Source organism: Odontomachus brunneus, unplaced genomic scaffold (genome assembly GCF_010583005.1).
Source record: "Odontomachus brunneus isolate Ranch 3 - 2012 unplaced genomic scaffold, Obru_v1 Obru_scaffold_076, whole genome shotgun sequence".
Classification (NCBI taxonomy): domain Eukaryota; kingdom Metazoa; phylum Arthropoda; class Insecta; order Hymenoptera; family Formicidae; genus Odontomachus; species Odontomachus brunneus.
In genome coordinates, this window is record NW_022639526.1 from 747,001 (window position 1) to 765,295 (window position 18,295).

General features: G+C 46.1%; 1 protein-coding gene across 3 annotated transcripts in view; it reads right to left on the reverse strand.

Annotated features, from left to right (window-relative positions):
- The window catches only part of LOC116847302 (zinc finger protein ush), a 233,972-nt gene that overhangs the window by 102,813 nt on the left and 112,864 nt on the right, over positions 1-18,295 (reverse strand). The window contains exon 2 of one of the 3 annotated variants that reach the window (XM_032822157.1): positions 12,286-12,351. The exons of the other annotated variants lie outside the window; for them this stretch is intronic. Coding sequence (XP_032678048.1) covers positions 12,286-12,351 — 66 coding nt within the window. The remainder of the gene's footprint in view (positions 1-12,285; positions 12,352-18,295) is intronic. 3 annotated transcript variants of the gene reach the window in all.

Sequence of the window (18,295 nt, forward strand, 5' to 3'; positions counted from 1 at the left end):
AATGACGGCTCGCGCGCGTTGGATCCTCAATGAAGGATCCGACGACTATTGGTGAGGGAATTTCACGGAGCGAGAAAAGTTGCGTGAATTCCCGGGACGAAATTTCAGTCCTACTTTCGATCACAGTATTCCATTTAACGCTTATTTTGACATCCTAAAGCCTACATCAATCTCTTCTGAATCCATTTAACCCACTATCTCTTCGCCGAGGGGACTTACAAGTATTATTTTGTGCCATTCAAAAGCGTTAAGTAAGATTTCAGTTTCTGTGTGTATCACACATACACTCCTTCTGAGTATACAGATGTTGAAAAGTTGAAAATAGAAAGTATAACATTTCGATTTGGATTATCGGTACACATTATAACTTTTTTAAAGGCACAGATATGATTTTAAGACAGATTAGGAGATACTTTTGCTAGCGTCTTTAAAATCCAATTGCTAAATAATATTCAAAGTTGCAGTAAACTCAGAGCTCATTAAATTTACCAGTGAAATAAATCCGCAAATTCACTTCGAGTGGCTGTTCATTATTATTTATTTATTAGTGTCTCTAAAGCATGATTGAGACGTAGTTATCACTGAGATAGAACATCCGTCAAACATCTGCCAAAGTAATGCGTGTCGTTAAGGATAAGCACGACTGAATTAACGCGAGATAAATTGTCAATTATTGCGAAGCGGACACGTGAACCGTTATCTGCCACATTTGAGAAACGATTTTAATCGCGGTCGATTCATTACATTGATTCAGATCTACGTTCACGATTAGATTAGACAAATACCGCTTGGCCGTCGACGTGCGCGCGCGACGTTTACGCGACTTTCAAGCACAAGCCGGTCGAGCTCGCGCACGCAGCAAAAAGCGATACGTTAGATAATTCGTAAGAACACGTTAGCAGGAAGTATTTATTATCCTCACGACCGTGGCGAAGGACGACGTGCGGTTTTTTGCGCGTGGACGAGTCCTTGGACACGAAGACGGTGTAGCGTCGCTCGGCGAGCGACTTTGACAAATCACCGATCACCCCTTGAGGACCGCTTCCTATCTCCGGGGCTTTTCATCCCTGACAGGCCGGACAATGGTCCCGGACAAAACTCAGCCACCCCCGGGGCGCGGGTTTTTTTCTTTCACACAGCCCTCCTCCTCCTCCTCCTCTTCCTCCACCCCTCACGTAGACTTAACGATTCCGCCATGTCGTCGAACGAGCGACTCGCCGCGACTTCGAGAGCGCGGGTCGAGCTAGTCGCGCGATGACGAAGATTAAGCGGCGCCCTGTTTATCGCGAGCGCGAATCGCGCTTTATCGGAATCGCCGTAGAAATACATTCCGTCTCAATTCCGGGTGATTTATGCTTTTTCCAACCGCGGCGACTCGCGTCATTTTTCGACTTCCACCCCGCATTTCGTCCCGCGGCCGTTTCCCACTCTCTGCGATTCGCGTGATCTTTTGGTTTTTTAATCAGCACCGCAATATGGCAATTTACATGTGATTCTCGTAACGGAACGTTGGACAGTTTATTTGATATTTTAGGCTTTCGCGGTGTCTATGCATATTAGATTTGTGTTCCGGGTTTGAGCCGCGTGGATTCTCCTTTGTTTGATTCCGATGTTTCGCGAACATTTCAGTCCGCTTCATCAGGGAAATGTTCGCGAAACGTCGGAATCAAACAAAGAAGAATCCACGTGGCTCAAACCCGGAAACCAAATCTAACAATAGACAGTTTATTTTCATTGACCAGCAGCAATCTGTTCCAAAGTGTTGGTGCCCAACAAATACAATATTGTCCTTAGGGGAATCCTCTTATACGTGGCCTCAAGGGGATTTTTCTAAAATAAAAGTGATGCTCTTGAAATTGGGGGAGTTCGTTTTTCATCTGTAGTATGAGTCTTGTTCCTCGTAAAAATTTCTTCTGACGAGGGGGCATTCTAGTGAACAAAATTCTCTTAATTAAAGAGAAAAAATTTAATATAATAATATCCAGTTTAGATTTCCAATAGTCGAGTTAGAAGACGAGTTTTCTTACGGCAAAGGTTCTCGCTCAGAATATGGAATTACAGTAAATAGCACCTTACATTCTACGAGTTCTCTTTCTTAGCATCTTCAGCAGAGAGTTTTATTTTTTTTAGTATTGGGATATCTCCCTTTAGGTTCAGAAGAATCCTCAGCAGTCCGATATATAAGAGTATTATGCTAAGAATGAGATTATTTTTTTTTGGGTGCGAAAGACCTCGACGCTTCGAGATCGAATGATTTCTGCTCCACCATTCGCAAATGTTTTTCATCCCGGACGCTCGCGAATTTCTGAGCACAGGGCCCGTGTCTCTTATCAACTAAATTACGCGGATCGGTTTGCGGGACCTCGGCGCGAGGTGGCAGGTCAACGCGACTTCTGACCGTCGTCTCTGACTCGCTCGACCTTGGCATTCGCGAATAAATGGACGCACTGTGCGTCTGCCGGCTCGTGGATTCAAGCGACCGCGACGAGAGAGAGAGAGAGAGAGAGAGAGAGAGAGAGAGAATGAAAGAGAGAGAGAGAGAGAGAGAAACGAAGACAACGAAGGCGTACGCGAAGAATATGAAGGCGAAGACGACGAAGAAGAAGAGGAGGAAGAAGACAATGGACGAGGCGGCGATAGAGAAGCGTCGGTGGGGGCGAAGGGAGCGTTTCCGCGTGATAAGATAAGGCCCTTATCGGGCGCCGTTCTGCAGTACCAGAACGGGGCTCGGGTTGGACCGTGTAAACGGCGTATTTGCGACGCGACACGACCGGCATTTGACCCGAACATCGATTCGCCATTAAGCCATTAACGTGGACAAGCGCGCGCGTGCGGCCGCCGCCGTCGCCGAGAATCCTCGTTAGAGCGACCGCTTCCGCGCGTTCGAAGGTCGCCGAGCCTGCACAGCTGAAAAAATACGGGGAAAAGCGATCGTATCGGAACAGGCAGTTTTCCGGGGTGCAGACAGTTTTCCGGGGCGCACGCAGGCCAGACTCGCACCGATCGTTCTGTACGTAATGTAATATTACATAGCAATACATGTAGAGAATGCATAATGAAATATACAAAGCTAATTACGGGTCACTTAAGGTTAGAGTAACTTTCAATCATCTGCATAAATTTGTTGATAGAATATCTAAATATGTTTGTGGATATATCCTGTTGATACCAATATACGCAAATCATCATAGTTTCAAAGCAAACTTATTATATTTTTTTTTAATTAGTTTATTTTAAATTGTAAAATAAATAATTAGTAACACATTTACATGTCAGTCCCAAAAGTATGAGTCAGCGAGTATTACGTGCCCGTGCAACGCGTTATGCGATACCCAATTTTACATTAATAATGTCCATTTTATGTTTTAGTTTGTATAGAATAATGGTATGCGCGTAGCACATATAACCTACTCAATTTCATAAATCTGAACAGTCGCAAAGTGATAACCTAGATTGTTCTTTTCTTAAATATTGAGAATGTTTGTGAATGTAACCTTAGAATAAATTGCAAAAGAATTAAGGAATATAAAAAAATTTTTTCCGTGTTTTCATTATAATGTGTACTCTTTTGGTACGTTAATAAATCAAATTTGATTGAAAATGAGATTGGACCCATAATTGGAACGATCACCTTATTAGATGCTATTCGACTGATAATATGTTGTATAATATAATATTACTAATTGCACGATGTTTGAGGTAATATCGCCGCGGAATATAACGTTATAATCATAACAATGAATAATAACGAATTGTTATCATAATTATTCCGGAGTAATAATAATGAAATATAACGAAGTAATTATGTGTGGATGTGTACGCGGTAATTATTCTAACAAAATGTAACGGCACAACGATATAATTAGCAGTAATTATGCAAGAACGACCCAAAACCCAAATGAAAAGTATGAGAAAAATAAAAATTCGGAAAGTATAAATAGCACTGAGATCCTTCGCAATCATTCGAGAAGGGCCAAGCATAGTCAATTTTTTTTCTCTTTAAGACTATTCATTGATAATCTTAACTCTTAAAAAGATGGGTAAAAAAGACGCAATTAATAGAAAATATAAGTTGCTTTTTGATTAATTTTGGGCGCCTTATTTTTTAAACAACTGATTTTTTTATAAGATAAGTCCCGGATCTGTTTTTGTTTTAGTTGAGGAAGACATATGGACTACCCACTAGTTACACAGGTAAAAAACAAAACTGAAAAATCATAATCTTGTGGGCTGCATAATTCTTGAATAAATATGACCAAATGTAATATGGTATGCTGTAATATGCGTACGGTACGACCTATATTTCTGGGATAATTTCAACGAGAAAAGGATTTTGCGTACAGTGAGAAAAGAATCTAAGGAATAAAAACTATTTATTCGGTGGATACTGATAGCATATCTGCTTGTATATTCTAAAATAAAATAATCTAAAATCTAATCTAAAATCTAATCTAAAATAAAATATTTTTCAAACAAGAAAATATATATTTCCTTCAAATCTTAACTTTTTATGAAAGTATATACTAATATACTAATTATTAGAGAAATGTTAAATAAAAGAATTTAAATTTAAATAAATATGTTTTTTTTATCGGTGTATCCAGGGAATAAATATTTCTTATTTCTGAAATATTTTCCCTCTCACACAAAGCGTAAATATCTCCTTTCGCGCAGAGAACCACAGTCGAAAGATTCTGTGTTTCTGCTGACTTTTTTCCAAATTTTTCCCCACCGTGAAATTACATCCGGACGATGATGATTAAGGGGTGCGAGAAAAGAGTCTCGAGGAAGTTACGTGAACGCCGTTCGGTGGGTTTTTCGACGATCGATCGATCGATCCCTCGCACGTGTTGATGCGGGCTGCACCCTCGCGGACACGTGTCCGGCCGGTCGTGACGACAGGTGCGAAGCTTGGCTCGAAATAGCGCGACGCGTCTTCCATTTGCGACGCCGCACGTGCGCCTTCCGGTCGCCTCCATCTTCGAGAGGATGTGCGGCGACTCCCTCTCGAACACGTGGCAGGACGTCTTGAGGACGCCGGACAGAAGCCGAGGAGAAGAGTCCCGCGTGAGACGAGCATCGCCGTCGCCGACGACGTCGTCGTCTCGACGAGATATCGAGATATACGTATATCGATATGACACAAGCACGTGTTCCGATTACACGTGGTGAACGTTATTCCGAGGTGAATTTCGCATCTTCTTTTCTCTCCCCCCCGTCCCCTCCTCTCTCTCTCTCTCTCATACACACATACACACTCTCCTTCTATCTGTCTCTCTCTAAGTATTTATTGTGTTCAATGCAATTTTCCGTCGGCGTAATTTCCGTGCCCTGTTCAAATCACGCGTCGCTCAGGTCCTCGTTATCGTGCAGAAAAATACGCCATTTCGCGAAATCACGCGCGGCACTCGTTATTACCGTATCTCGTCGCCGTAAATCACCGGCCGGGGGATTTTTATTTTTATCCCGAGTGCGCGCCACGTGCGGCACTTGTGCATCAAAATCGAGCGATTGACTTTCGAATGGACAGCGGGAGCCTTCTCTTTCGAGTTAGACGCCGATAAATTCGTAATCAATTACGGTCCGCAAGCTCGATCTCTCCCTCTTCCTCTCTCTCTCTTTCGCAGTGAGCTTCGACTCGACTCAATCCCGTGAGATATCGATCGGCCAATTGGCGGAAGAAGCGCCGGTGCGTGGAAATAAAATCCGATTTCCATCCCTGACTGACAGTCGACTAATTTTCAGACTTATTGAAGGACCGTCGCGCAAAGTAGACGAACATCGACAGACGTCGAGATTCTCTCGTTAGGAAATTTCGCTTTAGAGACCAATTCATACTGTTCGCCATCGGCGACGACGTCGAGTCGTTCGCAGGAACGGTAAACTTTTCACGACGAAAAACGGGAGATGAATGTAGAAAACGATTCGCGCGGATTTCGCATGTGGTTTTACTGCTTATTAAATAACAGAAATATTCTTTTAATACTCTATATGATTCTGTATGAGGCAAATTATAGTTGTTCTGTTTTAACAATTGAATGATTTAAATGGATTGAGTCGTGTGGAACAATGTGGAAATTAAAATCTGCGAAACTGCTGCAATTCGCAACAGAGAGATACCCTGACGTTTTTCAATATTCTTTTTCCACGAAGTAAATTATAACCGTCCCATTTTAATAATCGAATTTAATGAGATAAGCCGACTGAGTCGTACAAAATAATATGCGAATTGAAATCTGCGAAACTGTCACAATCAATCTATTTTGGTAAACCCTGATCCTTCGAAAAACCTCGAAAAATGAAGCACTCATTGAAATCGAATAAGAAGAAAGCGCAAGCGAAATAATGAAATAAAACTAAGGTGAAAAGTGTGTGAAAAAAGAGGTAGGATAAAGTGCTCGTATACATTAGGAGAGAAAAAATCCCAAAGTCGCACTCGACATCACTTAGAGAGGGGTTCATTCCGGACAATTTGTCGAAGGTAATCGCGCGAATTCCTCTTTAGCTCATCCGAAAGTGACGATCTCGGGGATCGTCTCCTCGAAAGAAAACTCCGCTTGAAGACCGCGGAGTGTGGGTTGCCGTCGGGAGGAAAAGAGGTTGTCGACGACGAGGTTGTCGAGGGGATGTCGCACACTACTGGCGCGAGAATCGCCTTTAAATGAACTGTCGAACTGCCGATCAGAGGTGGCGAGCGAGCTCCGATCGCAAATTGACTCGTCGTCGCCAATAAAAATTCAATAACCCCTCGGTTATTGTCGAAAAGTTCGGACAGACCTTTTAGCGCCCCCGGCCGCCCACTCCCTCCTCTCCTCTCCTCTCCTCCTTCTCCTCGTCCCTCTCCCGTGCCCACCCCCGATTCCATTTTTTTATTTGTCGGCCGACACTCGCTGGAAAAAATACTCGATGCTATCGCGCACCGCGAATTGGCTGCTGACGTTGGTTACCCGGATTTTCCTCTCTCTTTCACCCTCTTCGTCTCTCTCGCTCTCTCACCCTCTGGGGCCAACTGGTCCACCGACGACCATCCTCGTGTCCCGTCCTCCTCTCCCTCTTCACGTTGGGTTTGTGGTCGAACACTGCGTGCACATTTATATTCCCGCCCGTTCACAGCTGTGTTTTTGTGTACAAATTAATCTCTGCTGCGTGAAAAATGGGCAGAGTGTGTGCGAACGAGAGAGAGAGACAGAGAGAGAGAAAGGGTCGTTTAGGGTTGATAGCAATTGTTTCGCCGTGTTTCAAACGGTCGTCATCGAGCCTGATAAGAAATCCGATTGGCTTTTAACCTTTTCTTACATTGCCGATTGACGTGACGTCAGTTACACTAGCTGATGCGCGTGTGTCGTAAAAATAAATACGTATATAGCTCGCGAATTCAATAACTCGAAATAAAACAGGCCTTTCGTATGTAAGATGTAACAATTCTTATCTATATATTTTCTCTCAATACATTTGATGTTGAAAAGTGTTTTTGTTATATTTATACTATATTTTTTCTTACTAGTATATATATATATATATATATATACATACATACATATCAATGTAATTAGTAACCCTAGTAGTAAATTAGTATTTCAATGCAATTAGTAATTTTCTAAAAAACAAACCGAAATTTATATTAACCAAACTATTTTAATTATTCTGATCACTGATGTACGCGTAACAGAATAATTATACATTATATCGTCAATATCGAAAAACGCACGAACCGTGTCAGCTCGTTCTCTTTCTTCGTCATCGGAATAAGAGCATCTGGTCTGCGTTGAACGCCCAGATAAGGGCTAATCCGCCTTAGAGCCGGGCCTCACGATCCTTAATGAGATACCGGGTGTCAAAACTCCGACACACACGGCGGATACATACATACACGCACTGTGGCCACCGAATAACGGATCGAGCCGATTAGATCGCGCCGATAAAATCGTCTGAGAGGCCCAGGTATACACTTTGTTCCTACGGGCCCCTCTGCTGCCTTACAATCCGTCCCACGTAACCTCCGGAACGAGGCTCGACGGTGGCGAGCGGAGGGGGGGGAGGAGGTGGGCAGACGACGGATGGGAGGAGGAGGTCCTCTGAGATGAGAAAGGCGGGGAGGAGGGGGAGGAAAGAGACAGGAAGACGAGAGAGGAGACGCGGGCAGAAAAGATAAAGGGAGGACTAAAGAGCGGAGATTAGCGCTAATGCACCATCGGGGAACGAGATGACGAGGGAAGTAAGGGAGAGGACAGAGGATAGGTGGCGGGAGAGACGAGGTACATCGTATCTCTCATATTTCAGAGCCCCGTGACGTCGCGGAGATACCGAATCATTCCCACCTAGACTCGACGTTATTTTTAGTCCACCCAGTGCGCCCATCTCACACTGCCGCCTTTTCCTCCCCCTGAGATGGTTTGGGAGGCGGCAGAGTTTCTTGCCGGAAAAATGTTAGTAGAAACGGACCAGAGAAAAAGAGAAAGAGAGAGAGAGAGTGTCTCTGCTTCACGGCGAGGGAGAAAAATTAGTTTCGACGTGTCGCGTATTTCAAATTCGACAGATTCTCGCGAGAAGTGAACAATTTGACGCGAAGAATATTTGTCGTATCTTAACATTGCTGAGATGATAGAGAACGAGATTCTCGCGTGCGGCGCCGCACCGTTGTCGCTGGAGACGAAGGTTTGGCGTTCAACGTTAGCTATCTGGGCGATGTGCGAAGACGCAGACACTTTCTCCCAAAAAAGGATCATCTTCGAGTCAAAGAAAAATACTCGACGTGAATCTTGCGCAGCGCTCTCCACCTTCGAACGTATCTGTGGAACGTCGAAGGAGAAAGGGTGAAGGGAAGTCAAGAGAGAGGAGAGGTGAGGAGAGAGAAACAAAGAAAGACAGAGAGAGAGGGAGAGAGAAACAGAGTGAGAAAGAGAGAGCGAGGAAGGCGGGTGGAAAAGGGGAAAGGAGAAGGAAGGGGGCAGAAAATACAACGGGAGTACCGTAGTACCAACGCAGGAACCACCGACACCGCCGCCCACTCGTGTGGAAAAATGATAGCAGCGCACTGACTGAGTGCCCGGGCTCCATCCCCTCCCCCGCAAGAGAGAGCGAGAACGAGAGAGTGAGAGTGAGAGAGAGAGGAAGAGGAGAGGGGGGGCTTGAGGGTGGACGACGGGGTGTACTACGAGCGGCGCGGGTGAGGAGGATAGAGGGAGGCGGGGGATGGCGAGATGCCTGCTCCCGATTCCCTTATCGCCGCGGCACAGTTGTGTGTGCCTTTATGAAGATCTGTCAAACTCACCCTCGACCCCTCTCCCCCACCCACTCACCCCACGGAGCCTTCTCGCCGTTTCCCCCCGCCGCACCCCCTTCTATCCTCGCGACCCTGCCGCCACCGACCCCGACTCTCCCCCGGATGCTCTGCGGACCTCGTGTAATGATCGTATTCGTGCGTCTGGAGGACGAGAAGCTCTTGCGACGGCCGTCGTTTCGTCTACCCCGAGGATCAACGCCTGTCTCGTCGCCTCGTCGAGCGGCAGAGAACGCGACGTCGAGGAGAATCGCGCGAGGTTGTTATGGGGGATAAGACACTGGGATCTTCCCGAGCGACTTCGAGCGGATTTTAATTAGGTGTCATTCGAGCTCAAGGGTCAATCCCCGAGAACGAAAAACATCGGGTTGTGGTGAAAAGAGCTCTTTTTCGAGCCAATTGAGAGTAAATTCCTACTGTCGAGCAACATGCGCATTTTAAAGGGCAAATTTCTGATCAGATGAACTCGAGAGAAATTCTTCGACAGCTTAAAATCTGTACGAACGCGGTGAAAGATTTTGATGGAATTTATAAATATTTATGCATCATACATTTCATTCTGATCATCATGCGGTGGTGTTAAAATTGCTGTTAAAATTACAATATAATATAATATCAATAATAGCAACATATTCATACATAGCAATAATGTATTAATAAGGAGAATGAATAATACATTCCGCTACGTATATATTATTATGAATTACACGCTGACATATATTGAGAAGCGACGACCCAGCCACAAGACGCGGGACAAGAATCATAATCCGCCCCTAAACGCGCAACATCCCCCAAATCGGGCCGAGGATCATCGGGCGGGAGGAAACGCGGGCGACCCATGACACCCTGTGTATATCCACCCTTCCACCATCAAGGAGCCCGATTAGTCGTCGTCGCGACCCCGACCGCTCTCACCAGAAGTTCGCATTATCATGTTCGGATTCATTGATTCCGGAGCGCCTTGGGCGCTCCGCGGTGAGGAGAGCGGCACGGCGGGAGGGAGGGATAGGGACGGGGGCGGCACGAGGGGCCGCAGAACTTGGCGTTATCAGGGCGTTTGTATGAAAGTGTCTACGAGGTGTGATATCGGCGCCGCTCTCCTTTTCGCCCGCCGGAAGTCGTCGCGCGAGCCAACCCCCGCGACCGCCGCGTCGCTGCCGCCATGACGGTCGTCGCGCGAGCTGGGACCGGAAGGCTGGGTCCGCCGGGAAATAAAAGCCGGAAGACCTCGTCCTTATCGCTTATCTCGCGCTCGCGTGCGCGCCTCGAATTTTCGCCTAGGTGAAAAGAGATTTTCGAAAGTCCGCGACGACAAAGACAGTGGCGACGCGGCGTTCACAGTCTGATATATTCGCGAGAAATTTGCGCGACTCGATCCAAAATAATATCAGTCCCTACTTCCGGTATCTGATTTCTTGTTATTTCCCCGAGAATCCCAACAAATCGTTCCTTGAATATTCCAGTTTGCGGAAAGCTAACGTGAAGCTTTCTTGACCAATTACTTTCCATCTCCCGCAACAATTCAAATAAAATGTATTTAGTGAACGCCGCAATTTTGTTCATTTTTTATAAGTTTTCGTGTGCCTAAAAGAGCGTGGCGGTTGAATCAAGTAGAGGAAGCGGCGAAGTGTTTACGCGTCTTGGACGCAACGCGTCCGAAGCGCAGAATGCAGAATGCAGGCCGAGAAATGCATCATCACAAGCAGACGAGCGCGAGCGATGGATTCATTGAGATACGGCGCTTTATATAGATAATACGCTTTCGCGAGAGAACGATCCGTCCGATCCGGATCGACGGCGAAACTCGGCCGCGTGTCGTCGCGTCGCGTCGCGGCGCGGAATAGAGCGCGACGCGAGTTACGCCGCCTTTCCGCTTGAAAAGCCGCGATACCGGTACAACGCGCGCACGAGAGAGAGGTAGAGAACGAGGAGTGTAACCCACTTATTAAAATAGATCAGCCTGCAATCCGAAGCCCGATGGATTGCGCCCGCGAGAGCGATCGAACCGCGATACTGTCTCGCGGAGGACGAGTCAGAAATGCCAGCGAGGAACAAATAACGGCGACTGCCGACCGGAGTTTCGCCCGCGCAATTCGATTCTCTTAAATGGAAATGTCTCGTCGTCGTCGCGTCCCCAAATTTCCATGATCGATCAAGGCCCGAATTTGCGAATGCCCGCCGCGGAAATCTCATGCCGTTCGACATTTAAACGCGAGAGGACATGTTAACCTCCTCCATTACAATATCGGTTCAGTAGGACCCGAATATCCGATCGCAAGCTAACTTCCTCCGGCAAAATATCAAACCACCGCAAATCTGCTTGCAGATTTTGAGTTTATTGCGTAGCTAAAGCTTTCCTACATCTCTGCAGAAAAACTGCAGTGTCCAGAAATATTTATTTTCAACAAAATTGTGATAGTCCAAAATTGCCCGGATGACAGACCTCCCAGATTGTACCGTATATTCAAAAAACTATGATTGTACGCGGAGGGTTAATAAGAGGCGTCGACCCGCTGCTAGTGGAAAGAGACGATGTAGGGCGGACGGACGGATATCGCGACACAGTTCAATTTTTAACATCTCGTGGATCTCGTCGCTCTCTCGCGACGATTCATCGATACCCTTTTCACCCTCGTTTTTTTTTATTCATTTTTTTTCCTTATCAAGACGGCTGGTCTCGCGATAGAAAGAGAGAGAGAGAGAGAGAGAGGCTGACGGATAAATTTATGGCGTCGGCGGCTCGCCATTCACGGTTTCGCGCTTCTTCCCCGGCGGTAACAGATCGCCCGAGCTGTCCGCTGGCGTTCTCAGCGCCGATGATCGAACGCGTCTGCACCGGCGAGATTCCCTGTTCCACGTTGATAAGAAACCCGGGTGATTTCTTAAGACGGATCCCGGTCGCGGCACCGCGCCACGAGCGGCGATACCGCGTATTCGGGTTTCGCGCGAACGGGAGAGATAAGACGTAAAATGTAAAAGATATAATTGCACGAAAGCGTACTCACTACTGGGAAGGTGCGACGCACGAGAGAGATAGGACGAGTACTCAATAAAATCAAGTGGCCACTCACCTGCAAACAAAAAATCAAACATTGATTCGATCAGTTGGCTGTGCAAACAAACATACGTATAATTTTTATGATATAAACGACACAATCTCCTCGTAACGCGTAATATCTATTAAATATTAATTTTATATTTACTGCGAAATTTTATATATACTGCGAAATGAAATATGTAGAAATTGAAAATTATTTATTTGAGCACTAATAACATATTAGTCTAAATTCTTTCATTTTAACAGAATAAATCATTGTTTTTATACAAGAAAATGTAAAAAAATATATATTTTGTTCAAAAATATTTCATATTGGTGTAAGTCAATATATGGTATATATATAAATATGAAGTACACACACACACATATAGCACATATGTATAAACATATTTTATATTAATACAAATAAATAACAAAAAGTAATCAGTAGTTATTTCTCTTATTTATTAATATCACTAGTTAATTAATAACTGCTAATTTCTAACAATTAGTAAATAGTAATAAGAAAATAATAATAATTAAAATAATTAATACAAGGGAGAGAGTTATTAGTACGTGCCGAATAAATATTTCTTATTTCTTAGATATTTGTTCTCTCAGGGCCGGTTTTTCAATGATAATTTAAACTTAAACTTAGATTTCAACTTAAACTCTGTTTAAACAAAACAAACGCATTAGAATAGAGTTTAAATTTGAATCCAAGTTTAAACTACTATTGAAAAACCGGCTCTTAGGGTATACAATATTTGCATATTAAGAGAGAACATGTCATTTTTTCTTTAAACAATCCTTAAAATAAAATGATATCTTGCTTATATCTTATATCAATGAAAAACGAACGTGACAATCTTTTAACCTTTCCTCTATGTTTAAATTTTACGCAAGTGTCTAGTTTTTGTTCCCTCCAGAACGTTCCTTTGGAACGTATTGCTGAGTTAACGTTCGCAGTCAGCGATACGTCGTTTTCGGAGATGATCGAGGAGGCGGCGAGCCAGATCGTTTCAGCGGCTGGGCGAGAAGCCACCCTCGACGAGGCACTCATTCGCTATCCCGTAACTTTAGAACCGCGCGAGGGGTGTAGCCGGAGGTAGGGCTCTAATTTCCGATAGAGCGCGTGACTCGAATTCGCGACGCGGGACACGCATCGCTTTCAGGACGTCGCCTCTCGTCCCCTCATCTGCCAGCCTCCTCCTCGGCACACCCTCTTCAGAGCGTAACTCGGATGGCACCGAGAACTCGGCTTCTTCGAGATGCCTCTCATGTAATATCAAAAAGCCCGGATACTCTCAACGCGCCGGATAAATTTCCAAAGCCTCAAGACGTCTCGCACTGTTTGCATTGTGAAAACGCCGCATGCCTGAATTTCCGAGTGTCTTCAATCTTATGTAAAAGGAGTAAGTTATTTCGGAACGGTGACTGCGAAACGTAATAAAATGATCGATCCGAGGTCGCGGCTGTGGAAGTAACAGCTTCTGAACGCGTCGTCGTGGAGTTCTGCGGACTTGGCGAGATCCCGCGCTCGGAAAGTCACATCATTTTACATTTTCTCTCCCTTATTTCATTACTCTGTGTCATCTCGTTATACTTTCATTCCGCTGGTCGACTCCTTCCGCTGTCGTTCTCGCTCACATCCCCTTCTCCATTTCGTTCTCTCGTCCTCCCCCTTCATTTCTTTCTCTTCTCTAATCGAAACGTTCCTCCACCGTCTCGAGCCCTCACGCGACTCTCGCCAATCCAACGGCGCGTCGTTCGAGGGTCAATTATACTTCACGTAAAAAGCCGCGTTCACACCCTCCCTCTGCTGTCCTCTCCCTTGTCCCGTCGGTACAGCGCGACGCGATCGCGAGTTCGGAGCTATCGAGCTCTCTAGCTCTAAAAATGGCGGGACAAGAGGCCCGACGACGATAGGCGGCGTGAGAAAGGGACGACGTCGGGGGTGTCGCGGAGAACGAACAGGGTAAGGGGATGGGGCAGAACGACGACGAGCTGGATGAGGTGGATGAGGAGGGGGAGGGGGTGAAAAGAGAGAAATCGAGTCGTCGGCTCGACTACGGCCTACAGAAAAAGCTGCTGGCGTCGGCTGGATGGATTTCCAGCGCGAATCGACAATAATTGTCTGAATCAGGCGCTTGTCGAGGCCGCCCCGTCGCACCCCCGCGCGCGCTCGGCGAGAGGGGGTGGGGGAGCGGGGGTTTGAAAACGAAGCGAAAGACAAAGGAGCATCCCGTTCGTCGAATCGCGCCGAGCATGGCGTATCTACATCCCCCGGTGGCGTTACCGACCACCTCTATTCAGGGACTCCCTTAATACGGCGCGGCGCCGCGCTCACCCTCGGCCCCTCTCGCACCCCCGCCCGCCCTCCCTCTCCCCCGGCCTCTCGCGCACCAACCCTCTTTCTCGTCGCACTCGCTTCGAGCTTGAACGCGGCTCGATTATTACCGATACATCCACTCGGCATGCCTCCTTTTCATCCCGTTACTTCAGGAACGGCGCCCGAGATTAGCCGCCGCACCGGCTCGTTCGCTTGCTCGTCATGTGCGTGTATGTATGTGTGTGTGTGTGTGTGTGTATGCGTGTACATGTGAAGAAGACGAGCACGCTCCCAAACGTCGCTTTCCCCGATGCGATTTCTCACGCTTTGTCTCGAACGCGAAGGCGGCGTGAACAAATACGAGGGGGAGAATGCAGCGTCGCCGAATGCACCGGGTTCTCCGCGGCGCTCGGCTTATACAGGGTGTCTGCGTGACTAGTTGTTCTTTTTCCGTGGAAAGGATGGAGAAGAGCGGAGGAGAGAGCCCGGCGAGCCTGAAGAGCAGTTCGCGATTTCGATCAGAAGACTATGACTGCTCTTGTTTATTATGATTGCAACGAGATCAATCGACGGTTCACATCAACGATGAGAAATTGCGAGATTAATCAAGACTAAGAAACTTCTCCCTCCTCTTTCCTCCCGGAATTTTAACTGTTAAATGACTTACACCATTGAGGCAGAGCCGATAACGGTTTCTGAGATGTCTCTGCGGATATTCGCACCTAATAGAGCACAATATAAGGAAGAGTCTCGGTAGGAGGGGTCGGAGACACCGATAGAGGACTCTCTTTCTCGGCTCGGGTGCGCAAAAACTCCACGCATATCCTCTATGAAAATCTCGTTTGTGTCCGATACACGCGCGTAAGAAATACGAGAAACGAATGCGGGACGTGTCTCTCTTTCTCTCTCCTTCTCTCTCTCTCTCTCTCTCTTTCTCTCCCTCCCTATGTGTGAGTACGCGTACGTAAATCGCACGCATCCCACGTATGTAAGTACCCACAATGGCCCTTCTGGCCGTAATAATGACCGCGATGTAACGCCGGATAAGTGCACGTGGTACACGCGAGCTCGCTTTTTCCGCGTCGCGACGTTTATGGAGACAGGTGGGTTTCAACGGGCGTCCGCGTTCCTTATAGGTGAGCTAGTGTGCGGATAATAGCACGAGTGGAGGCCGAGAGACCGGCTGTTTCTCCGGGCGCGTTCATCTCGGAATCGGGGGAGAGATTTATTAGAAACAACGCGCGAGCCGCTCGGCGAACTCGATAACTACCAGTCGAGTCAATCGGCTGAGTAAAAACGGTGAAAAGGGATTGACGGAATTTGTGGAATCAAAATCTCGACTCGGACCAATTCGTTGTCCCGCCTTACGTCTCTTTTTGCTATATTTCTTTTTATATGTTGACACAAAATATCCCATTGTCGTAACTATATGGAGTATTTTATGATAATGACTTCTTTTATATGAACGTACGTTTTTTATTTCAGTCGTGATATACTCAGATGGACTTTCCTGATTATCATGTTTGCCGATGATGGAAACTTTATAATTCTTTTTAACTATACTTATGTGAGAGAAGCAAATATAATATATTAAATTTAATTATTAAATTTACATTATAGAATAATATAGAATAATGTCAATTTTTCGTTGCTTGGATATAATGTAACCAATTCATTAAGTTACACTCCGATTTTTGTGTTACATGACATTTTACATTGTCCCGTATAAATGTTAATAATTTTTTTCGTGCTTCTACTTCATCATACTGTGTGACATATCAAACTCTCACAAGGAAGACAACTTTTACAAATCAATTGATAAAGTTGCTGTCAAATTTACGTCCACCTGTCTACCTGGATACTAACCAATGTTATGTGGGCATTCATGCATTAAAATTTTCTTCGACTGAAATAATTAGCAAATCAATAATTCAAATGAATCAATCGTCATACATGTAATCACGAATAATTTAACCGGTTAATGAAATCAATTAATAATTCAACGAATAATTAATCTCATAAAAGCTTCATTAATAATTAATTTCTTCGACTGATGAAATTATCTGCGATCTTATATGATAACTGATTAATTTTGACTATTAATTTGCAGTAAAAAAAACTTGTTTTCAATCGATCAATACCCAATATTGGTACTCCTTCTCCCTAAAACTAACTTAGTCAACAGAGTTTCTCATCAATCTCATCATTACCCATTCAGTACAGCGCACATCTGTCGATTAGAAAGCGAGGAGGAGAATGGGAGAAAGAGAGAAAAGGAGGAGAGAAGCGCTTCCTCCTCGTCCCAGCAACAATCACTGGGCCGATGACTCGATAATAAATCCAACCGGCGATCTCGAGGATAAATAACGAGCCGTCGCGCGATTTCCATCGAGCGGCCGGACGCCAATTTGGCGGCTCTCGCCGTTCGATTTAGTCGTTCGCGGGTTCGGGACTCGCGCCCGGGATGTATCCCGAAGCAGCTTATCCCGCGCGCTCACCGCCTCGGCCGAAGCCGAGAAATCGTGATGGCTTGGGCCTCGCGTAAGATCGACCGCGATCATCCATCTCTCGATCTTCGGCCGCGGCTTTCTCCGTTCGCCAGTTTCGCGCCTCGTTCTTTCGCCTTTCTCTCTTTCTTTCTCTCTTCCCTTCTCTCTCTCTTTCTCTCGCGCTATCACCGTGGAACCACCACGGTGAATCATAATCCGGCGTGCATCCCTCTTCGTCCCTCGCTTCGTCTTGCCGGCTTCACCATGGTCCTTCTTTTTCTCTTCCCCCTCCTCCTCCCACGCGAGCTCTAAGCCCGAGAACTCTATCGCGAGATCTCGCGCATGATTCGCGCGCGAGAGTCTCTCTCTCTCTCTCCTCTTTCTCCTCCTCCTCCTCCTTTCCGTCATCGCTCGCCACTAATTTTATTATCAAAGCTGATAAGGCCGCGAGACGCTCCGGAAATGCGATACCGCGGCTCGTTCGTTTCCGTCTCGACGAAATCTATTGCCGTCACCGACTCCGTCCGACGCGTGCAACGCGACTGTTTCGCACGGAGCGCTCGGGTCGCTCCTTATCGCCGAGGATCTCGTCAGTGCTTGAGCAGCACGTTCGTGCAGGTGAAATTTTTGCAGAATTTAGGCGTCTCCGTTGCGAAACGCCTCTATCGCGCGATTTAAACTTCCCACATGCAGACACATTATAATTCATGTCAGCAAATTTTTTTTCTGCACTCGCATTTTGCTTTCTCCCTCTTTTTATGTATATTACGTATTTTTAATCTTATACATATAATTGCACATTGATGTACTTTGAACTCTCTCCTAACGACCACTTAGTCGCGACTGATGTACCGGCAGTCGACGCCCTATCCGCGCGTGACAAGCGTCATCATGGGAGACAAGAGACGAAGTCGCAAAGTCCAAGGGAGCAGGAGTCGAGAATACGATTCGCCTCGTTTCACCTCCTTTATCAGTTGGGCGAAATCGCCGGGGACGAAAAAAGGGAGTCGATGGTACCTAATGCGAACAAGAGGTCGACTCGAATTAATCGGCGTGAAGGAAGACGCCAAGGTAAGCGGACGGCCGGGAAAGAAGGCGGGAAGGCGAGGGTGCCTCGCCGAAGTTCCGTCCAATTTGTCATCCCTCCGAGGGACTTC